Source organism: Microcaecilia unicolor, chromosome 14 (genome assembly GCF_901765095.1).
Source record: "Microcaecilia unicolor chromosome 14, aMicUni1.1, whole genome shotgun sequence".
NCBI lineage: Eukaryota > Metazoa > Chordata > Amphibia > Gymnophiona > Siphonopidae > Microcaecilia > Microcaecilia unicolor.
In genome coordinates this window covers 50,938,189-50,962,661 of record NC_044044.1, presented here as the reverse complement: position 1 = coordinate 50,962,661, position 24,473 = coordinate 50,938,189, and the positions used below count along the sequence as shown (strand labels likewise).

Genomic DNA, 24,473 nt, shown 5'->3' with positions numbered 1-24,473 from the left:
GTGATCACTGTGAATGTGTGAGCTTATGGAGTAATATATTTACTATGGGTTGGGTTTTCAGTGTCTAATTTGTTAGGGTTTATTTTTTTCTTGGTTCTCTCTAATTGTGGTCTGCAGTTTTTCATTTCTAATGGCTTTGTTTTAATGGTTCCTTAATATGAAAAATTTCTATTCAAGATTGTTTTCTTGATGTATATTTGAAACTTAAATAAATGAATTTAAAAAAAATGAAAACAAGGAGCAGAGAAGATTCTCTATTGAGGTGCAGACATCTGTTTACAGGGAACAGGAAATTTGAAGATGGAGTAGGGGTATAACTTATAGATCCCTGAGTAACTAAAATATAGACAGTTTCAACCTATGGCTCGGAACAGTTTACAATAAATAAAATTAAAAATTAAATTTGTAAATTCTATACATAAGACCTATCTAATTATAATTACAATGATTACAAAATTATTCAGATCAAAAAATCCTGTATACATAATTTCTAAAATGACAACTCAATTTTAATATTTCTGAAACAGGACTTAATAGTTCAATTTCCTCTCTACTTCCCTTCCCCCCCTGCCCACTGGTTCCTTTTCCCTAACCAGGATTTAAAAGTTTTTCTACTTAAAATAAAGACCTTCAAACACTAGCAGAGTCCCTTTGTGCCTATTTTGGCATACAGTGGGTAAATCTGCTGGAGTCTTCTGTAACGTCCGGTCTCTAGAGAGCTGGGGTTTAGTACTGTATGTTCCTTACTGGAAGCACTTTTCTCATAAGTGTATAGGCTAAAGCACTGGGTTATCATACAGGTATAAACCGCATGACTGAGATATTCTTGGAGTGCATTTTTAAAGTGAGGCTGCAGAGATTCATGTTGTCTGTGGCTAGCTATTGCCAACTGTTAAAAGTGTTTCCAGGCTCTCAGAGTCTGGCTTTAATCAGAATAGGTTATTTTTCTTTTTTCATGATGCACCGTCAGGCCTGCAGCTTGAGTGAAATGTGCGGGAGCAGCATCAAACCTCTCACTCAAATAGTACTATTCTCAGGTTCTAACCAGTGTCAGCCAATGCAAATTAGATTTTGTACTCCTGGTAGGCAGAATCTTATTTCTGCGGTGCTCCTTGTAAGTCTGGACAGACTTGGATTAAGTTCTAGGAATCATTACAGTTCTCTTTATATCATTCTCTGGGAGCTTGGGCTGTGAATATTCTTCCTTCCTAACTGAAGTTGGCATTCAGAAGTTATCTTTCTTTACTTCATTTAATAGTGGTTGGTGATCTTAACATTCATGTAGAGATGATTCCTTAAATCACTTTGCACAAGATTTCTTGTGTTTTGTTGAAGACCTCAAGCGCCATCAACACATAATGTCTACAATGTATTTATTTTTATTTATTTAGATTTTTGCTCACACCTTTTTCAGTAGTAGCAGCTCAAGGTGAGTTACATTCAGGTACACTGGATATTCTCTGTTCCTGGAGGGCTCACACTCTAAGTTTGTACCTGAGGCAATGGAGGGTTAAGCGACTTGCCCAAGATCACAAGGAGCAGCAGCGGGATTGCAAGGCTGGTGGTGGGAGGCGGGGCTGGTGGTTGGGAGGCAGGGATAGTGCTGGGCAGACTTTTATACGGTCTGTACCCTGAAGAGGACAGGTACAAATCAAGGTAGGGTATACACAAAGAGTAGCACATATGAGTTTATTTTGTTGGGCAGACTGGATGGACCGTGCAGGTCTTTTTCTGCCGTCATCTACTATGTTACTATCCACTAGGCCGCTCCTCCACAATGCAGTTGGCAGGTCATACTTTAGATTTGGGTATCTTGGACACAGTAGTGGCCTCATCCTTATGCTTCCATCCTCTCGTAGCATTACCTTGGACTGATTGTTCACTTATATGATTCACTTTACAATCTGTGTCAGCTCAATCAAAAATTATTTGCTCTTTGACCTGTAACTACAGAACCTTTTGCAGATTTATGACATTTATAGCCCCCATTATCCCAGAGTTCAATGTGGCTGTCAGTACAGTAAAATCACATCATACAGAACACAAAGTGATCATACTAGGGAGATAGAAAGATGTTAAAGTTGGGGCTAAAATACAGCCTTGTAAGGTTTTAAAGCACTTATAGGATTTTGCCTGAAGGTATGAACAAAACCAATTAAGAGCCATACCTGTAATACTGTTCTACTACTACTATTTAACATTTCTAGAGCGCTACAAAGTGTACGCAGCGCTGTACAAACACAGAAGAAAGACAGTCCCTGCTCAAAGAGCTTACAATCTAATAGACAAAAAGTAAAGCATTTAAATTTAAAATATTTAAGCAGTCAAGCACAAGAGAACAGTCACAGAAGGACAGAAGATGTTGAAGGGTGGTCAGTGTGATTAGGTGTAACTCTGGTTGGAGTAGTGGGAGAAGGTGATAGAAGAATAGAAATGGGTGAGGTAAAGTAATGAGTGGGTTGATAGGGAGGTTATATAAGACATGTCACTCTAGGGGTGGGTGGGTAGAGGGGTAGGGTGGGTAGGATTAAGTCTAAAGCAGGAGAAGGTATTCTCTGCAGCCTATCTGTGAGATGGAAAATGCTCTCTGAAGCTGCTGCTATAAGTTGTTAGTTTTCTCTCCCTGAAAGAGATCCAAGCCACACCCACGAAGTTCAAACTGTCAGTGGGGAGGGTGAGGGGAGGAAATGGCAGTGCTTGATGAAAAAGAGAGCTCAGTTTGATAGGAGATATACTATAGGATGTCATTCTGAGGCCAGGCTAAGTCTAAAGCAGGAGAAGGTATTCTCTGCAGCCTATCTGTGAGATGGAACTCAGGGCGTCTGTTGAGCAGAAGTGAGTGGTCCACTAAATGAAAGGTTGACGAGAGATCCATTGAAAGCAAAATATTTATTTTGTTTTGATCTAAGTTGGATTTTATAAAATGTCACTACTCCTAATTAGATGGTTGTTGTAGAATGATGTTTCCAAACATTTGTCTGATTGGGATGGAAAACATGGGTTTGTTTGAGGAAAATTTAACAATTGATCTGCTACAATCCATTCTACTAGCTTTGATATAAAAGGTAAGTTTGCTACAGGTCGCTAATTTGTAGTATCTAAGGAGCTTTTTTCTTCATAGGATTAATTTAAATGGAGCTACTCCCAGGATAAAGCCTTATCTTCAAGTGAAAGAGAGAAGAAGGGTTCAAACCTAGTACAAATTTATGCAGTCAGCTGAGTCATTTAATGTCCCTTATGTCATCACTATACACAACTTTTTAAAAGGAATTTTTATACAATCACATAAAGAATATACTTTGTACTGCAAAATCAAAGCAATAAGGACATATAAAATAAACAAAAGTATTAAACTGTGGGAGGGGGGGTGTAACATCATTAACATGAGAAGTTGTATTAAAGAAACATATCTAAGGCAAGAATAGAGTCCATAGAACATAAACCTTATAATCCCAAGCTTAACTCAGATGCTTATCAGTCGTTCTAGTTCATTTTGTATGAACTTAAATACCCATTTTTTTTATTCTTTTAATTTTTAATAGCGATCTGTTATTTTTTATATATGTTCTTAAAATTTATTTTCAAGTGAATTAAAATAATGGATTTTTTATTTTCTATTATTCATACTCAACGTACACAAAATTTTATATATATTTTAACATATGTATGTTATTTATCTGTGTATTGTGTTTTTATAATTTATGTATTTAAATTTGATTATAGACTCCTGATGCAGGCCTAACGGCCAAAACACAACGTTGTGTCGAGTCTTCACACCTCAATAAACTTCTCTATTTTTATACATCTTCTCAGCCTTTGGTATCCTTGGTCGTCCTCCCACTTTTATTTTATATCAGTCGTTCTATCCAGAAAGGTGTACAACTGATAAAGATCAAAGAAATAGATAACATTAAGATTTACAATACATTTGCATGAGAATCTCAATTGGAATCATGCTGTCAGGGTCAAAACTTCCTGTTCCATTGAGAGAAACTTCTTCCTTCTTGCCAGAGTCCTTCAGAAGCTAGCAGGAAATATATAAATTCTCTCTCGCAGGAATTCAATATTGGGCTGTCTATAGCTTCCCTTCTTGTAAAAATACAAAATAAACCAGTAATATAGCTCTAAATTATTTCTCCACCTAAGAGATTTCCAAGATAGTAGTCCATTCTGAATCCAAATCAGTAGATGGGAGATCCATCAATGCAGAGCTCACGATTCCTAAAGTCGGTTCACAACTGTTAAGCAAACTACTGCACCCCATGATCCAGTTCCATCTATGTTCCTAAATAGAATGGATACACTACTCCTCCCATCTATTCATGCTCTAATAACATCTTCTCTTACAGAAGGTGCAAGACCTAAATCTTGGAAACTTGCCTTCCTTTGTGTCTTAGGATGAAAGATATGAAGAAAAGCTCCTTAGATACTACAAATTGTCAGCCTGTAGCAAACTTACTTTTAAAGTATGCACATTAGTCCACAAAATCATTCATGGCGAAGCCCCAGCCTACATGTCTGAGTTAATTGACTTACCACCCAGAAACGCTAAAAGATCATCACGAACCTTCCTCAACCTCCACTTCCCTAACTGCAAGGGCCTGAAATACAAGGCGCTACACGCGTCAACCTTTTCCTACATGAGCACGCAGTACTGGAACACACTTCTGCGCAACCTGAAAACGATTTACGAACAAACCAACTTCCGCAAATTACTGAAAACACATCTTTTTGATAAAATCTATGGAAAGAATCAAAACATATAAAATCCACACTCACTGCTCTGTTATACATCAACACATCCACTTATGAATTCTCAATCCTGAAATCTCACCACACTCATACCTTTAATCACAGAAAATGTATACCATAGGTTTTTCGTTATTATATGCTATATATTGTCCTCAGACCCTCTAGTTTCTCGTTGTTTTCCTTCCAATGTTTCAATGTTCTTTTCCATTGATATATTCCTTAACGATACTTTGATTTTGTCTCGTATAACTCTTCACAATGTAATCCATAACCGAATTGTAACAAAATGTAATTTCCATCATTCATAATGTATTGTAAGCCACTTTGAGCCCGCAAAAAGGTGCGAAAATGTGGGATACAAATGCAATAAATAATAATAATAACAGACTCCATGGTATTGGTATTGCAGGTACCGTTCTTAATTAGTTTTGTTCATACCTTCACGGAAAATACAAATCACATTTTATAAAGAATATACTTTGTACTGCAAAATCAAAGAAATAAGGAAATATAAAAATAAACAAAAGTATTAAACTGGGGGGGGGTGTAACATCACCAACATGAGAAGTTGTATTAAAGAAACATATCTAAGGCAAGAATAGAGTCCATAGAACATAAACCTAATAATCCCAAGCTTTAGACCACCTCACAATCTTATACAGTAGCTTACATTTGCAGGATTCCACAAGGCTCTATTTTGGCACCAACTTGATTTAACATCTATCTCCTCTAGCTACATTGATTCAGACATTAGCGACTACATTGTTTATATACCGATGATATCCAGCTAGTATGCACATTAAAACCACCATTATCTCGCTCAAGCTCTAACTACCAAACTGACCACCACAGCATAATGGTGGTGTGTACATTAAATTAAAGCTCAACGCTGACAAAAAAGCTTTCATTTTCTCTTGGAATTCAGATATCTCTCTACCTAGTCATTTGACTATCGATAATGTTTCCGTACAGTATGGAGGTCTTACCAAACGGTGATAAAAGGTGGCCCGCGCTGGGGTCAGCGTGTGGGATTGCCGTTGACCACTGCAGGTAAAAGTGTTTTTTTCTTTTTCTTTTTAAGGGACAGTAAGTGGTTGTGCGGCCATTTACTGCTGGGCTCCGGCAGTAATTGGGCAGCGCCAGGCATGCCCACTCCCCATCCACTGGCGCTATCAGGAAAAAAACAGTTGATAGTGCCTCTGGTGAGGCCCCATTTAGAGTACTGTGTGAAGTGCTGGAGATGAGATAACTTCAAAAAGATATAACCAGGATGAAGTCTGTCCAGAGGGCAGCTACTAAACTGGTTAGTGGTCTCCCTCATAAAGCATACAGAGACAGATTCATAGACCTTAATATGTATATTTTGGAAGAAAGAAGAGAGAGGAGGTATTTTATTTATTTATTGCATTTCTATCCCACATTTTCCCACCTCTTTGCAGGTTCAATGTGGCTTACAATACATGAATGGTGGAAATATATTAGAAAATAAACATTTAGTAGTTACAGAAGGATCTTGGTCAACATGATAATGATAAAACATGATAGTAGTGTTTAAATATCTCCACAGCATAAATGCACAGGAGGCAGGTCTCTTTCAACTGAAAGGAAGCTGTGCAACAAGAGGGCATAAGATGAAGGGGGATAGACAACCGTAATCTAAGGACATACTTCTTTACGGAAAGGGTGGTGGATGTGTGGAATGGTAGAGGTGGTGAAGGCAAGGACTATCTGAATTCAAGAAAGTATGGGACAGGCAAGTGAGATCTCTTAGGGGGACGAAGAGATAGCAGATAATATGGATGGGCAGACTGGATAGGCCATATGGCCTTTATCTGCCATCGTTTTCTCTCTATGTATGTATGTACTAAAGGCACCAGTCAAAACTTGTTAGGAGCCAGGAAAAATGTTTTTGCTACTCTTCATATTGTGACTTTGTTGATTTTGTTTTCCTTTTTAGGCGTTGTAGGAGTATTTCCCTGTGTGTCTCACCTTGCTGGTCTTGGCCTATACAAGCCTATGACATCCTGTTTCAACAAGATGGCTGCATCCACCCCTGACCCGCACATCTCTGTGTCAGCAAGAAACAGCTTTGCAGCTTGTGGAAAATTACAGCAGAAGCTCAACACCAAGGACATGCTGTGGGCAAACCAGGCCCCCTTATCTCCCTGAGAGGCCGGCTCCAGCAAGGCGGGTGAGAAACAGAAATACATACCAAAATGTAACAACGTAAAGGTCAAGAACAACGGACCCTTCTTGCCATGCAGTGAGCCGAGGAAGATCCAGATTGGTTCCTGCAGCCACCGGACCAAGAGATACTGGGAAGAGCGGGAACAAGAAAGAGTTAGTCGGAAACCTTGGAAGAAGGTGGAGGTGGAAAGAAGACCAGTGAGACCTAATACGGTCCACCAACTGATGAACTGTGTATGTAACGGGAGGAAAGTATCGTGGTTCAGCTGTACTTGCACTGAGTGACCTGTGCCCTCCCTGTCTGCTGCAGAGTTCCCTTCCAGCTCTGACTCAGACTCGCTGTGAATCCAGCTTGAGTCTGTGGAGTATCCCGTGCCAGTTCCCGAGAGACGGCCCTGAGGTCAGCCTGGTGAGCAACACGGTGATTTATTTCCTATTAGTCTGGGGCTAGTTAGTGGTAATTACCTGAGCAGAAGGCTGGTGACGTCATACTTGTGATCAGGAGGAGCTGCTAATAACTGTACTGCCTCGTAACATAGTTTGACTTATCAGTGGTGTAATTTTATCTGGTAACCAGTAAGAACTAGTGTTTAGTAGTGTGACGTATGAGTGTAATTTTTATCAGCCAGTAATTTTGTATTCAGCCAAAGCTTTGCCAGAGTGTCTATATTTTGTATACATTACCTATATTTTCTTATCTGATATACTATAATAAATCTAATATATATATATATTCCAGCTTGCTTTTCCAGTCGCATTCCTTTCTTTCGGAAGAACTGTATAGGCTCTAATCCTAGGTTCCCGCCCTAGACCGAGTGCTGAGCAGTCTGTGTGCAGATAGTTCTGTTTGGGGAATCTTGGACGCAGATAATTTATTAGCTGTGATAACGATCCTACAGCGTACTTTAAGTGATCATACTGTTTGGCTCTCTCACCATATGCATCTGTTTGTGTAAAGCTTGCACACATCATCAATGAGTACAGCCTTATCTCAGGCTCAGTGAGAGAAGAGTTAAAGAGTCACAGGTGGGAGAGAGGCAAGGCCCTGTTAACTGAAGAGCCAACAGGGGAAAGAGCTGGAAAAGTTATGGGCAGCAGTGAGGCCAGACTCTGCCTCCTGAAGAAAAAAAAATTGGCAGAGGGGGTAGAATTGGAGGACTGCAAGCAGGGTAGAGAACAGGCCCCACCACTTGATGAAAGAACAAGCCCAACAGGGGGAGAATTGAAAAGCCCAGAGTCCCAGAAACAGCAGGCCCTGCCACCCAATGAAACAAAGAACCCGTAGCGGTGAGAACTGGAATATCTGCAAGCAGGGCCCTGCCCCCACCCCCACCCCCACCCCCATCAAAGGGGGAGAAATAGCGCTGAGCCACTATTGTGGTCGGCGTTAAAAAGAGCAGTGTGCTGACAGAACTCTACTTTTACCGGCACAAGACAAGGAGCCCTGCTGCAGCAGGAAGGACTTAACAAGGTGAGCTAAAGTGAGTGAAAAGGAGAGGTGGGGGGAACTGAAAGGATACAAGGAGTAGCAGAGGAGGGGAGTGCAAGGATGGCCACACACTCGCACACAACACAATCACCCCACCCCACAGTGGTCATTATTCATACTCCATGACCACAATCCATACCAACTTACACACCCCCTTCTATCTTACTGAGACCCACTTTACCATGCCTGTTTCAACTGAGTCCGCAAATGGAGGAAAGGGGAAATGTGCCATTGTCACACTGTGTGTACACTTTTCAACTTGTTAATAACAGGTTTAAAATAGAACTAATACTATTACCTTTTCACCCTTTTTGCTGTTTCTTTCTCTTTTGCTTTTCTGAATTTAGGCACCCAAGTGACCTGGTGCCTGGAATCCTTCTAGCCTTATTACTCCTTGAATAATTTCCTTGAAGCCAGAACCCTTCTGCTGGTGTCACTTGATTTTCATAGTTTTAAGAAATGTGGGCTAAAATGTTCCACTGGCCTTATCTTCCGATTGCTTCAGCAAAACTGTGTTTTATCCCTGCTAAAGGTTGTGTATGCTGGGCAGACTCCACATTAAGAACCTGTGTTATTAACAGTGCCTGCCTCATCCAGCCACTCCCCATCCCTTTCAATGATACTTCTCTTCCTTTCAGGGGACCACTTAAAGGATCTTAAATGATTCTCTAGGTTACATGGTCACTAACTGAGAAAGGTAAATGTTGGTAGCCATATTAGGTGTAGAGCAAACTTGATTCTTTAGTAGCTCTGGCACCTTTTATTGGTCCAGAGAAGATGAATCCAAAGATAATGACGACAGGTAATTCAGCAGTTCCTTCTCCAGATGTGAAACAGTGTATGATAACTTTCACCACCTTTCAAGGAGGGACTCTGGAGCTGAAACCACTTCAAGGATGCATTAATGTGAACAGGTGCAGTTGTGTTGAACGTGTAGACCTTAAACACATCATGGCTAGGAAAACTGTGACATGCTACTACTACTAAGCATTTCTATAGCGCTGCTAGGGTTACGCAGCGCTGTACAATTTTAAACAAGGGGAAGGACAGTCCCTGCTCAAGAGAGCTTACAATCTAAAGGTAACAAACTATGTAGTCAGTGTAGGTATCATGAATGGGGAAGGTGGTTAGGCGCCAAAAGCAAGGGAGAAGAGATGGGCTTTGAGTAAGGACTTGAAAATGGGCAGGGAGGGCGCATGGCGTATGGGCTCGGGAAGTCTGTTCCAGGCATAAGGTGATGCGAGGCAGAAGGGGCGGTGTTGGAGAAGGGTACATGGGCCCCAAGTGCCATTGGTTTGGCCTTAAATTCATTTTTGTCCAAATTGAAGATGGCGGGGGGGGGGGGGGGGGGGCCTGCCTGTTGCTATCTCTAGTTATGTAACTTTACACTGCATCTGAGTCTTCTAGACAGTTCAATACGGATAATAAAAGAGCTCCTTTCCCTTGCATGGTCTTACTCTTAAAATGTTTATGGCTTCATTTTTTTTTTTATTCCTTATTTCAAAAGTCTTCTTTTGTTTCAAATTAGTGGCAGCAGTCCATACCTGCTTATGCTCCATCCTGGTTTTCATTTTCATACAGTAAAAGTCCCAGATTGTGGTTGAACCGGTCTTTAAAGCTGACCCTGTGGTAGCACAATCAGTAAATGCTGACTTCTCCTTCACTGACTACTGCTGCTGAAAGTGCTGGGCCACACTGTGGACTTAACATCCCAGGGACGGACGATGTCACAGATTTGGTGTTGCCTTTATGGCAGCAACCTTACCATACAGGTCAGCTCTGCGGTGCATCACGATGGGCATTTCCTGGCGGATGCGGCGGACATATTGCAAGTCGACCTGAGCATAGCAAAGGCCAGTGCCCTCTGTGCACTGTGCCACCACACAGCCCCACGGGTCTACTACCATCGCATGGCCGAAGGAGGTACGACGCTCATTATGTCTGCCAGTCTGTGCAGCCGCCACCACGTAGCACTGGGTTTCAATGGCCCGAGCTCGAAGCAGCACCTACGAGACACAGCAATACAGACCAGAGTATAGGGCGCAGTCTGAACTTAGAACATGAAGTCTAGAAAACACGTTCAAGACAGTTATGCTGTACGACCTTGGCACGAGTGCCTCCATTCTAATCATAGCTCTGCCCCTGACTGTGTGACCTAGGATCTCCCCGGGCCTTCACTTTACCCTTAGTTTTATCACCACCATTTAAAAAGATGCCTGGAATCCATGTACCATAGATAGGTGCTACTGCCATGCCATCCATCCCAGTGGGGTCTCCTGTGAGCAGCTGAAATACTAGAATGTCTATAGAGCATGATGCAGCTGGTTTGGATGAATGACGCTACACCAGGAATGAAACTGGTGGACAATAAAAGCCTTATCTGCCATGATGTATGTTTCTATATATGCTCTATAAATGCCAACTGGTGACGCCTCAGTAACCTCTACATCAGTAAAATTTCAAATGACTGTGGCCCAGTTACCAGAAGGGGGCAACCTGCTGCTTTTGGAGGGAGGGGGAAGAGTTTAGACCCGAGTTTCTATGGCTGTTTTAGGCCTCCATCTCAATCAGAAAAGGGCAGCGAACTAGTCTTATGAGCCTCTGGCAAATTTTCCTTTATTTTCTCTCAGTTTAGTTCCTTCCAGAAGCCTGCAGTCAGGAGCCCTGCAGCCTACCACTGGCTTTACCTCCGGTGTACAATCAGTGCCGCCCTCATTTCTTTGTGGTATCCCCTTACCCGTCTGACCAGAATCAGGAATTGAACCCAGGCCCTTCTGTATAAGCCACTGCCCCAGCCCACAGGGGTTGTTTTAACAGCATGGAGAGTACACCCTGTTATACCTTAAAGAAAAACTCCATGCTCAAAATCCAAGGCTAATCAGGTGAAAGTAGGCATGTGACAAAAGCTGAAAACTTAACTTTATAGCTCTGCCGATTGCCACAATACTGTAGAGGCAAATGAGGTCACTCACCTCCCAGTGTGCCAGACCAGTGGTGAGCGTGAAGGCCGATGGAAAAGTGAGGAGCTCTGCACCTTCCTGAGCCAGTGCCAGAGAGATTTCTGGAAAACGCAAGTCATAGCAGATCTCCAACCCAACCTGAGTATCAGGGAACATAGCACCGGAAAAAAAGCCCATTAGCCAGCAATACGCTGAAATACTTGTTTGTGAGAAGGTAACATAGAACAGCATAGGACCTACATGGTGGGCTCCAGCCAGCTCATGCTGAGAAGCTGTATGCTCCTTCCCTCAGCAAATGCTCACCTTTCCCACTGGTGTGCTGACAGGAGGGATAATCTCTGGTCCCGGAATTGTAAATTTACTCTCTTTCAAGGAAACCCGTCCTTCTAATTCAACATCAAAAAGGTGAGTTTTCCGGTAGACAGATACAACTGACCCTGCAGACATAAAAAAAAAATAAAATAAACAAACTTCTCCTTTATGCCTTTCCAGCTGTGACTTGAAAGTCTTCCTAAAACTTCACCTTGTTTTTTCAGTTGCTAATGTCACTCATGCTCTCTCTACCCATTAGGAGCTTTGGTCCAGGTTGGAATGTTACCCTATTCCTGCCTTATGTATATTGGTAGCCTTAGGCTACAAAAGAGTGAAAGCATGGAGACCATAGTACTTTTTAGGGCTGATTTGCTTCACTCTGCCACACAGTTATGTAAATTTAAAGCACTGGGTAAGGCCTCCAAAAACTCAGTTTCTTCTCTTGGGTCTTTGATGCCAATGGAATCTACTTGTGCTGGGTACTGTAGAGGTGAAGGAGTAGCCTAGTGGTTAGTGGGTTAGTGCAGTGGACTTTGATCCTGGGGAACTGAGTTTGATTCCCACTGCAGCTCCTTGTGACTCTGGGCAAGTCACTTAACCCTCAATTGCCCCAGGTACAACTAAGTACATGTATATGATATATAAACTGCTTTGAATGTAGTTGCAAAAACTACAGAAAGGCATTATATCAAGTCCCATAAACAAAATTCCATGCACAATCTCAAAGAGCAGCAACATTCCATGTAGAACCCCAAAGAATAGCAAGATTCCGGAATCCCAGCCTATTTGAGATTCTACATGGAATGTTGCTACTATTTGAGGTTCCACATGGAACGTTGTTAGTGGAGTAGCCTAGTGGTTAGTGCAGTGGACTTTGATCCTGGGTAACTGGGTTCAATTCCCACTGCAGCTCCTTGTGACTCTGGGCAAGTCACTTAACCCTCCATTGCCCCTGGTACAAAATAAGTACCTGAATATATGTAAACCGCTTTGAATGTAGTTGCAAAACCTCAGAAAGGCAGTATGTCAAGTCCCAGTTCCCTTTCCCTACATATGACTTGTAAGACCCTTTGTACACAAGTATGATGATACGTAGCTTTAATTTACTTATTAATCCCTGCACAAAGAGATTCTTCACTGAAGTTGGTTGATAGGTGTAACGCAACTTAAGACTGTAGTAACGGTACAACTATTACAAAAGTGACAGAACGTCAGTGTGATACACAATTAGGACAGTGGCGTGAACTTGGGAACAGGCAAATTACGTTGCAGGAGTAAAAATAAGATGAGGAGCAACAGCTGAGCAAGTCCTGGATGTGACAGTAGAGAGACTATGATAGTTGTCGCCACTAAGTACCATTGCTTGGAAAGACTATACAATGCAGGAAAACCCATAAGCCCATGTGCTTCCCGGATGACGTCAAGCTAAAAAAAAAAATCTCTGCAAAGTACACTAAATTATAGACGGGGAGGGAGTGTATTCCCCTACAAGATGTCCCAGGATGAACTGACCTCAGATATGCAATGCTGGGGCATGTGCGGCTCCTGGCATTGAACACTTGAAGACTCGTCTATTCAGAAAATACATGTGTACAGCACCTCAATACCTCCCAACTACAACCGTTATGACCCTAAAATGTAAATGTTTTTCTTCTTGAAACGTGTTGAGTCTAAAATGTAACAATGTACTTGATCTCTTAATGTAAGTCGCGCTGAACTCAGTCTGGGAACGCTTGTGACTAATAAGAAGGTAAAGTAAAATAGCCAGGTATCAGCAGTCGCCCAGAAGTACTCAGATCGGTGCTCAGTTAACCCTAGCACATTGTCCTAACTTTATGTGGTTACTTAGCTGGTTAGGTAACTAGCTAAGTAGGCACTCCGCTCCTGGAAACTCTCCTGCCTGGTTAAACCCTTTTAAATATCGAGCAGTCTATGGGTGAAAAAGCAAACTACAAATCTTAAATTGAGGCACAACTCCCATCTGAAAAAGAAGGTTCACTAATCTGATAATTCCTGAAGTCAGGCATTTGAGCTCAACAAAGACTTCTACCATCTCCTTCCGGGTATACTCTCTGACTATCCCTAAAAGCTAAAGGGTAAGAACCAACCTTTGCCGTCAAGGATGAGATGGGAGTTGTAGATCCTCCGGTCATTTTCCCAATCATTGCCTCTCTCATGGAAACCTCCTAAGGAAAGCCAGACTCCGCACTCCCTGCACGGTTAAACACAACAGGCAAGAATGTCACCTTAGGGTCTGGGCTCTCCAAACGATGACTGCTAGCACCAAGCACGCATGACAAGTCAATGGAAAACTCTAAAAGTGCCTTGTTTCTTGTACACCTCCTCTAAGCATCTGCTGCCATTGAAGAAAGGCCAATATCTACCTAGCCCAGTGCCCTGACTTGAGCGGTGACACAAAGAAAAAAGTACAACAGCGAGAACAATTTTGGACAGTCTACCTGGGCTCAGTGGACCCACAAGGTATTAACTGGTCAACTGAATGACACTATTTTTTCTAAAGGAATTGGACAGCCAATAGAATTTGAGAGTGAAAGTTGAAAGTGGAATGGTTCTGAACCGATAGTAAGGTGGGTCGCTATTTTGATTGTCACACAATGTTGTAAGTTCACTAGAAAAGCGACTATGAGTAGATGTTAATTCTTTTTCTCAAATGAATTTTTATTTAATGAAATTATGAAGTTGTATTCATTTGTTTCAGAAAATCTTCTAGTCCAAGTTTTCCCTGAAGCAGAAATTACCTCGAAACGCTGGCCACCATCAGCGATGGACCAATTTTTTACCAAGTGCATAAAAATATAAAACCTTTTTGGGATTGTGAACAAGTTTCACATTAATAGCATTTAAGTAGTCTACATGGTCTGGAGAAGCTCTATGATTGGAAGTGAGGTGCAAGAATAAGCTATTTCCCCTACCTCCCCACCCCCTTTTCTATTTTGAGTATATGGAGTTCTTTTCTATTCCTTTATTTTGTATACCGTAATCCGCCTTGATGGCATTGCTTTAGGCAGACTATCAAATGAATAAACATTGAAACCTATTTAGCTCTCTGAGGCCTTTTCCTTCCTAAAGAGCTCTCTACAGGACATAGAGTTTAGAGTTCATAGTGTGTGGAGAAAAATAAAGTTTGTGAAAAGATTTATTTTATTTATTTCTAAATTTGTACCCCACATTTTTCTAATAATAACTTGGTTCAAAGTGGCTTACATAGAATATATGCTATCAAAGAGTGTTTAGGGTCACATCATTCTTATTGATTGTATGGGATGGATGTGGCCAGAACTACACTGCGCCTCCAAAGGATTTTCTGAAGAAGAAAGCTTTAAAGTGTTTTCAAAAATTAATGTAGTTATTTATGCATTTTAGGCTTTTCAGAAGCGTATTCCATGTCTTAGTGCATAAATAGATGAAACTTGTTGCATGTGTTGTACGGTACTTTATACCTTGGGGGTTGGGTTAGTGAAAGTTTAAATCGTTTCTTAAGCTTATTATGGCGTTTCGAGCTGGTAGTACTAGGAGATCGCTCATATATTTTGGGGCTAGACCAAAGATAACACTGTAAGTGCTTGGAGCAAGGACAGCAGCCATCTTATATACGAGAACAGGAAGGAAGCCCATATTTGGGTGAAGAGCATCTCCTCTGATGGGGCGGCCATCCTGGAACAGCTGCACATGGTTGAGCCTAATTCCTGCTCTATTTAAAGCTCTGTTTCCAGTCCTTCCATGCTTCAGCTTCTATTCGCGTAGAGGTTGTGGTCTTCTGTTCCAGTGTTTTCCTGTGTTCCTGACCTCGGTTTGCTTACTGACCATGCGCTGTGTTGCTGCCTGCCCAGACCTTTGGACTGTTTTTTGACTACTCTTTGCCCTACGGATTTACCTGGCTTTTGGACTGTGTCTGTTTGTCTGCCTGTCTGGTCAGTGGTCGTGCAACCCCACCTGTTCCAGTCCTGGTGGCAGCCCGAACCTGGGGGCTCAACTCCCAGGGAACGGCGGTCGCTTCCCAGGTGAAGCTAGGGGTTGTCCGGCTGCCCGAGTGCGGTGTCACTCCATCTTTGCCGTGCTCAGTCGGGGCACAAGGGCTCACATTCCCAAACATAACAGTAAGCCCAAGTGCATAGTTTGAAGGCTACGTGTGACTTGATGAGGAGGCTGTGTAGTAGTGGTTTGGCACTTTCGAACCTTACCTTCTTGTATACAAGTCTGGCAGTGGTGTTTTGCGCCATTTGCAATTTCTTCAGTGCACGTTCTTTGCCCCCCGCAGATTCCCTAACAGTAGTCAGCGTGAGCTAGAACCATAGATTGGACCAGCGTGCGGAATATCCATCTGGGGAAGTAGCTCCTGATACACTTCAATTTCCACATTGTGTGAAACATTTTCTTGGCAACATTTGCAACTTGGTTGTCTAAAGTTAAGTGGCGGTCCACGGCGACACCTAAAATCCTTATGTTTTCCATTACTGAGAGGTTTCCATTTACTTTGATGCTGGGGAAGGTTGTGTTGCAGTGTGGAGAGGTGATTACCGTGCAGTGTGCTTTCTTCCTGTTCAGTTGTAATTTGAATGCTGAGTGTAGACGTTTTTTTCTATAGCTGGAGTATCTCCTTACTCTACTTCCCATATTGTTTTTTTAATCTGCTATGGAGTTAGGTCCCAGGATGGAACGAATAGGTTTGGAGCAATAATAGAAACCTTTATTGAAAATGTATTTACTGTAGAAAAATTATTGAAAAAGCTGTTATGGGAACAAGAAAACTCCTCCATTCTCAAGCTATAAGAATCAGTGTATGCCCTGAAGGAGGAATGAACCTCGCAGAAATAGCTACCCTAATAGGTGTCCAAGCCTACCTAACAGTGTGAACAGACCCAAATGTACAATGAAAGTGTCTAGAGTCTGTCTCAATCATTAAAACTTAGACAAGCATTCCAATGAGCAGAAGGAATGAGTAAGGATCCACCAGTACACAATTTGCAAAGCTACAAAATTTGCAAAACAAAAAGGGGAAAAACTCTTTAAAGAATTCAGCCAACAAACAATGAAAAACAAGTGGCAAATGCACAGATACAGTGGGATATACAAGGGTTTTTTTTCAGGAGTCATATGTTGATCACTTCTGGACACACAAATGGTTAATGAAAGGTGAACTGAGTATGAGAGATAGATAGGTGTAACCCAGGACAGTGTATGACAAAGAAGATGGATGGTTCACAGCAAATATAAAGAAAAAAGAACAGTGCAACAGACACCTGTAGGTTCTGTAAGAAAAAGCAGGAAACTGATACTCATCTCACAACTGGCTGCAAAGTTATGATGGCAGAAAATTTCTATACAGAAAGACACAATAAGGTGGCATGTTTCATCCACTGGAAACTCAAACATTGCAGTGTTACTGTGTTGGAAAAACAACGAATCAGGACCTGAAGAGAATTCTGCAGCATAAGAGTTATGATTACCTGTGACACGCCCTTTCCAACTGATAAAAAGATGGATGCAAGGACACTGGACATGGTGGTAAAGAAAAACACCAGATTATACAGTGATTATTCTGTGAATTGGATGAAGAGGGAGAACAGATGGAGGAGTGGCCTAGTGGTTAGGGTGGTGGACTTTGGTCCTGGGGAACTGAGTTTGATTCCCGGCACAGGCAGCTCCTTGTGACTCTGGGCAAGTCACTTAACCCTCCATTGCCCCATGTAAGCCGCATTGAGCCTGCCATGAGTGGGAAAGCGCGGGGTACAAATGTAACAAAAATAAAATAGATACTATTGGAGATTCTACATGGAATGTTGCTATTCCACTAGCAACATTCCATGTAGAAGGCTGTGCAGGCTTCTGTTTCTGTGAGTCTGACGTCCTGCACATACGTGCAGGACGTCAGACTCACAGAAGCAGGCGCGGCCACATTGGTGACCTGCAAGAGCCGACTTCTACATGGAAAGTTGCTAGTGGAATAGCAACATTCCATGTAGAATCTCAAGTAGTAGCAACAGTGGAAGTCACTTAACCGTCCATTGCCCCATGCAAGCCGCACTGAGTCTGCCATGAGTGGGAAAGCACAGGGTACAAATGTAGCAAAAAAAAAAAAAAAAAACATTAAAAATACCAACATACTGAAAAATTGTGGCAAAAAGATACAGAAACATTTTTCATTGTATTGAGAGCTACAGGCTTTTTGTCTTCTCTGCTTTCTGCAAACGGTTTTTTTGTTTTGTTCCATTTCTCTTGTGCAAAGTGAACTGATCAGACGATATTGCTCCAAGAGAAGCCAACACTCCAGAACTTTTAAAACCAAGGGTTTTTTTTGTTTGTTTGTTTTTGAAAGAAAAAACTTATATGATCATGCTCAGGTAAATTTAGTATCAAAGGTCATCTGCAAATATTTTTCTCCAACATTAACTGGACCATTTTACTTGTAGTTCTTTGTGTTACAAGTATCAAAATGTTAACAACAGTAAGAAGGTAAAAATCCAGACTTGTTGACTCTCCTTCAGGTCTTACCTGGCCAGGCCTTTGTAGCGCTGAATGAGGTCTCCTTGCAGGGTTTCAGCCTGGCTTAGCGTTTCCTCTGTGCTGCTGCCAATGAAATCAAAAGCCTCTGGGAGGAAAACCATACAGGCACTGCGTGAAGCTGCCTCCCGCACCAGTCGGGAACAGGTAGCAAAATTCTGATCCTTGTTTGCTGTTGAGGTCATCTGGCAGGCCGCAATAAGAGGGTTGGGAGCGTTGGCTACGATGGACATGTTTTTGATCCTTCAGGAGAAGAAAATGGTTACATACTAGAGGTAAACTGATCTCATCTTGGCTCTACTGCTGCACTCAAAGAATTCTGGGATTTGTAGTCTTACCTTTCTTGCTGTGAACATGAAGTTAAAATTGTAGTCAACAGGTAATCCTTTTATGACAGGCTAATTAACTCCTGGTTATGCCTCAAGACATGCATGAGAAATGCAGTTTCTTGCTTTTCTTAGGAAAATCTGAACAAGTCTATGCATACAATGGGGCATAACCAGGATTGGATCGGCCAGTTCTGAACCAATGAAAACAGCTAGCAAAACCTGTCGAGTCTTGGTCTTGCTACTGTTTTGTGAAAACGATCGGCTAGGATCTTGAAAGAATGGAGAGAAATCAATCTTCGACTTTCAACCAACAAGAGAAAATGAGCCACTGGATGGTGAAGAATTCATCAGCACACCTCATTCCTCTAGCTTACAGACCATATTATAAATACCTTCAAACCTTCTGATTGTAGGGCCTAGACTTATCTGCCACTTTAATCACCTCAGATTAATCTTGGTTAGTTCGATACATAACTATCTGAGTCAGACTTATCAAGAAAATATTCATTTATTGCAAATCAAAAGAATACAGTGCCCTTTTCATAGCATTTCTGGGATGGTACTGATCAGATACAATTATTTTAGGCCGGGCTAATCAAGTTGTGATTTGCACCATGACATACATGTAGAAGAGTTGCCTAGCGGTCTCATTGTGTCTCCCTGTGATTTTGGGGAAGTTAACTTCATGCTCCTTTCCCTCAGGTAGAGAACCTGACTGCTAACCCTATAGAGATTGGGAATTAATGGCACGTAATCCATCTTTAACTACCCATGAAACCAGAAAGAACCGTGAGACCACGAAACATCCAGGCATTCTACAGACAACTGCTTGGGATTTAAGTTTTAACATTATTCCCATTTAAGAAGTCTTTAAAGTGATTTATTTTTGAAATATAACCGATACTATGCAAATAGGGGAGAGGGCTTCGTGATTTTACAGTGACAATGTACACAGATGTTAACGATACCTGTAATGGATTGTGGGACTTTTGACCCTTGCTAGCCACCCTGCTGCAGCTGGATGAAAGAAGTCCTTCAGGATCTGGATGGGGTACTGGGACCTAGCACCTAGCCTGAGACGGAAAGGATAAGGAACAATCAATTGGTGATAAATGCATATGTTAACCTCCCTCCCCCTCCCAATATTCAAGAATGTCAATGTACCCAAAAGTCAATGACACCGCTGAAGTAGCAGAGATTAGAGCAACAGTGTGAGTGCCACGAAAGCCTGTCTTCAAATCCCAGTCTTCCACTAACACCGATTGTGGTCTTGCAAAATTACTTTGTCCCAGTACAAATTTAGAGGCCCCGTTTACTAAGCTGTATAACATGGGAATTACTGCATGCTGACTGTTATCTTGTGCAGACAAGATGGCACATTCATTCAGCTTTATTAGCTGCCTTTATGAAGAGATTTACCAAGGACAGAAAACAGCAGGTATAGCTTGACGTAAAACTACATAAAATGACCAAATCTAATACAATCAATAAAGGTAAACCTGGAGATGGCAAATTGAAACCCAGTAACAGGACTAACCTGATACAGTATCAGAAATGTAAATATTTAACACTACTGTTATACAATCATATAATAGAAATCTGATAAATATGGTATCATTTGTATTCTGATTATAAGGCAGCATGGAAGAATATTCATATACTGCAGATATGCTACTCAAAAAGTCTGCAAAATACATATGAAGCATCTTAATAGCCATGCATTAGATTTATGAAGATCAATAAGGTGCTGGGAGGAATATTGCAGATGGACTGCTAGACCCTAGACCTCCCCAGCACTACTTATAATTTCTATAGTACTATATTGTATATCATATAGTATAAGTCCATGATTTTTTTGCACCTTGACTATATTTCCCAATCTCTTCTTCCCTTATCTTTTCCTATCCATCCTCTGCCCTTTATCTTTCCTCTCCATCCCTTCACCCCTCCCAATTCCCTTATCCTTTTGCTTTTCCTACCTTGTTTGCCCTGACACGCTCAAATCACTATTCCTCAAAACCCCACTCTCACTATATTTACTACAGTTCATAATATTCTCTTTAAAAACTTTGTGATTGTAATTTACTATGTAAGCCGCATTGAGCCTGCAATGTGTGGGAAAGCACGGGGTACAAATGTAATAAATAAATAAACATTCAAATAATACAAAGGTCCTTTTGCTAAGCTGAGTTAGCAGTAATGTGGAATACACTCTGGTATCCTGTGGTAAATCCGAAATCTGTGTGCACTAACCATGCGCTGAAACATTTTCCTAATTTTTGTGTGTCAGGGGCAGAAAGTGGGCATTCCAGGGCTAACCAATTAGTGCGTCTACATTATTGCTTACTAATTGGTTAGCACACTGATATGATATGGTAACACTAACATATCTATGTAAGCCACATTGAGCCTGCAAATAGGTGGGGGAATGTGGGATACAAATGCAATAAAATAAATAAAAACAACACAGGAGCCCTTACCACCTACAAAATGGGTGGTGGTAACTGCTGGCTACACATTAATTAGCCAATTTTTATGGCCATGGTAAAAATGGCCTTAGCATGCAGGAAAGACAAACATAAGGGGGGGGGGGGGGGTGCTAAGGCCACTTTTTCCAAAAGCACAGTAAAAGGACCCCATAGATACGATGCTAACGCTGTTCATAAAATACAATGAAACGTCTTAAAAGGCAGACAAAGGGGCAAATGCAATAGAGATATATATAAACAGGACAAACCGAAGGCAAATTTTTATGTACATTCCCATGTTAAACAGGAAGCATAGATGGGGACAGGGAATGTGCTTTACAGTAGTTACTGCCCATTATCTGTTAACACCACTTCAATGTAGCTATTATCTGGCATGCACATCCTCAACAGTTAACACAGAGGTTTTGCATTTATGCAATGGTAAATGTAAACCCTTACAGCACTTTAGTAAATAGGCCCTTTAGATTGTAATCTAAAATCCAAAGTACCAGAAAGTAAAAGTCATCTGATGGCTCCAGAAGCAGCTGAAGTTTCCTTTAGAAGAAATATACATTGAGGGAAATTTTTCTGGCATGCACTACGCGTCTGATATACCAGAACCTTTGCATCTTGAGTATTTTGCAGTGATTTTAATAAAATACTTTTAAGACAAAATTTTTCAACGTATGGCTTTGATTTGCACAATCACGCTGGGGCCCGGGCTGGCCACTAGTCACGCTGGAAACTTCAATATTTTAAAAATAAGCCCTTGAAGCCTTTCATACTATCTTTTGTGGCATTCGGTAGAAGCTCTCTGATAGGCACAATTAAAACATTTTCCAAACCACTTATGTTTATTTTGGTGCATTTTTACCCCATATTTTCCCACAAGAGCAGGCGCAATGTGGCGCCTTTATATCAAGAAAGCATAAAATGGAAAAAAAAATACCTTTAGTACTTCTAGCCCACTACCCTGGAAAGAAGGTTTGTTAGCTTCTGATAATCCTGCCACTAACTGAATCAAGTTATCCATAATAGTATGTAAATATTGTACATAATGATAATTATGCACTGCAATGTGAGCATGGAATTTTGGTACATTCTTTTACCCATTAAGTCTATAGATTTAAGGTCCTTGTTTGGAGAATAAGGCATATGGTCTTTAGCTGTTTTGTTCTTCCTCATTGCAGATTTGACTATCAAAGAAACACGAGACAATTGTTGCTTGCCATGTCCTAAAACTTCCCACACTCAATATTTATTATCTGAATTTCATTTAGTTGGTCTAACTGAATTAGGAGTTGAGCAAAGAGCAAATGGATATGTACAGGTCATGAAGTATTTCATCTATAGGAAGCCGCAATACTCTCCTTATGAAGGACATATAATAACGCTTCCTCTCTACAATTCCCTAATGTGTCTGTACACACGAACCTTATTCTACCACAGTGGAGGAGTAGCCTAGTGGTTAGTGCAGTGGACGTTGATCGTGGGGAACTGAGTTCAATTCCCACTACAGCTCCGTGTGACTCTGGGCAAGTCACTTAACCCGCCATTGCCCCTGGTACAAAATAGGTACCTGAATATGTGTAAACCACTTTGTAGTTGCAAAAACCTCAGAAGGGCAATATATCAAGTCCCATTTCCCTTTTCCTTATGACATCACAAAAAGTGAGCCAAGTATCGGGCAATCAAGCCATTGTGACATCACTGTGATGAGGTGGGCTCTGGTGGAATGAGTGGAGGAGTAGCCTAGTGCAGTGGACTTTGATCCTGGAGAACTGGGTTCAATTCCCACTGCAGCTCCTTGTGACTCTGGGCAAGTCACTTAACCCTCCATTGCCCCTGGTACAAAATAAGTACCTGAATATATGTAAACCGCTTTGAATGTAGTTGCAAAAACCTCAGAAAGGCGGTATATTAAGTCCCATTAACAAGATTCCATGCAGAATCTTAAAAAGTAGCAACATTCCATGTAGAACCCAAAAGAACAGCAAGATTCCAGAATCCCAGCCTATTTGAGATTCTACATGGAATGTTGCTACTATTTGAGGTTCCACATGGAATGTTGCTAGTGGAGGAGTAGCCTAGTGGTTAGTGCAGTGGACTTTGATCCTGGGGAACTGAGTTCGATTCCCACTACAGCCAGTGTTGCCAGGTGGGCGGTTTTACCGCCCAATTGGGCGGTTTTCCGCGACCCGCCGCGGGAAATTTTTGCCCGCGGCGGGTTGCGGTTTTTTGGGCTGTTTTTGGCCTTCAGTGCGGTTTTTTCGGCCGCGGGGGGGCGGGGTTAGTGACGTTTTTGGGTGGGGTTAATGACGTTTTGGGCGGGGTTAGTGACGTGGGAGGCGGGGCCGATGATGTAGGAGGCGGGGCCGATGACGTGGGAGGCGGGGCCGATGACGGGGAGGCGGGGCCGGTGACGTGGAAGGCGGGGCCAGTGACGGCGGGGGCGGGGTTGATGACGGCGGGGGCGGGCGTGATGACGCGGGGGTGGGGGTGTCAGGGGCGGGGTTTGTGTTTGGGCGGGTTTTGGGCTGTTTTTTGGGCTCGATCGGGCTGGAAAAAAATTTTCCACCTGGCAACCCTGACTACAGCTCCTTGTGACTCTGGGCAAGTCACTTAACCCTCCATTGCCCCTGGTACAAAATAAGTACCTGAATATATGTAACCGCTTTGAATGTAGTTGCAAAAACCTAAGAAACGTGGGATATCAAGTCTCCTTTCCCATTACTGTATTTGTTCATACCAGAATTGGCGAACGCCTTTACGGTACTATGTAACTTAAGCCACATTGAGCCTGCAAATAGGTGGGAAAATGTGGGATACAAATGTAATAAATAAATACCTGAAAACATTAAATATACACTGGCAGTTCTACACTCTAAAGTCTACCTTTGACCTCAGCAACAGTCAAAGAAACGCCTTCTTACAAAGATAAGAGAGGTGAAACCTGTACTGACATGACGAGCTTGTGCAGATGAGACGGACAACAGCCCTGTTAAATCATCGGGTAAAGTACAGCAGGTGGAAAGCTTTTTATATTTTACCGGCGCAGTCAAGTTATCAAAGGAACAAAGTGTAAACAAGCGACTCTTCCACCACCACCTTCAACAAACATGGCGATTCAAGCACGCTGCCCTCAACAAATAAGGCCGGCGGTACAACACCGCCCCTAACAATGATGGCCGCATTAGGACCCCTTTGCCTGAAGGAGCCGCCTCTTCACAATCCAACCCCAAATATCTCACCCGTATCTATTAATTACCCCTCCCTCTTATTTCCATCCCTATGACCCTCGCGGAAGGCGAAACTTTAGCAGATCTGACGAGGGGGAAAAAAACGACTTTGTTTTTTTTTTTCAGGCATCCAGCCGGGCCGTACTCCAATAGGACCCAGAAAGCCAGGCGAACCTGCTGCGCGCGGCGTGCGTACACGATTATTTCTCACGCCG

At 42.0% G+C, this 24,473-nt stretch overlaps 1 protein-coding gene across 4 annotated transcripts; it reads right to left on the bottom strand.

Moving 5' to 3' along the window:
• Positions 1 to 9,640: 9,640 nt before the first annotated feature.
• NIT1 (nitrilase 1) lies at positions 9,641 to 24,159 on the bottom strand. 4 transcript variants are annotated; one of them, XM_030188249.1, is made up of 7 exons: positions 24,122 to 24,159; positions 19,520 to 19,624; positions 18,214 to 18,465; positions 13,809 to 13,912; positions 11,692 to 11,825; positions 11,401 to 11,526; positions 9,641 to 10,434 (listed from the first exon to the last, which is right to left on the bottom strand). In XM_030188249.1, the coding sequence occupies exons 3-7, from the start codon at positions 18,453 to 18,455 to the stop codon at positions 10,156 to 10,158; spliced, it is 885 nt and encodes a 294-aa protein (XP_030044109.1). In that variant the 5' UTR covers positions 18,456 to 18,465; positions 19,520 to 19,624; positions 24,122 to 24,159; the 3' UTR covers positions 9,641 to 10,155. The 4 variants fall into 4 exon arrangements, with proteins under 4 accessions (XP_030044109.1, XP_030044110.1, XP_030044106.1 ...); XM_030188250.1 differs by having other exon boundaries at positions 24,128 to 24,159; XM_030188246.1 differs by lacking the exon at positions 24,122 to 24,159 and adding an exon at positions 24,070 to 24,120.
• Between the last annotated feature and the right edge of the window lie 314 nt (positions 24,160 to 24,473).

Coding starts and splice junctions, on each gene's coding strand:
- NIT1 (XM_030188245.1), bottom strand. Junction 18,466..19,519: donor AGTCCCACAATCCATTACAG/GTATCGTTAACA, acceptor CTTCTCCTGAAG/GATCAAAAACATGTCCATCG. Junction 11,826..13,808: donor TCTCATCCTTGACGGCAAAG/GTTGGTTCTTAC, acceptor TTATGTCTGCAG/GGTCAGTTGTATCTGTCTAC.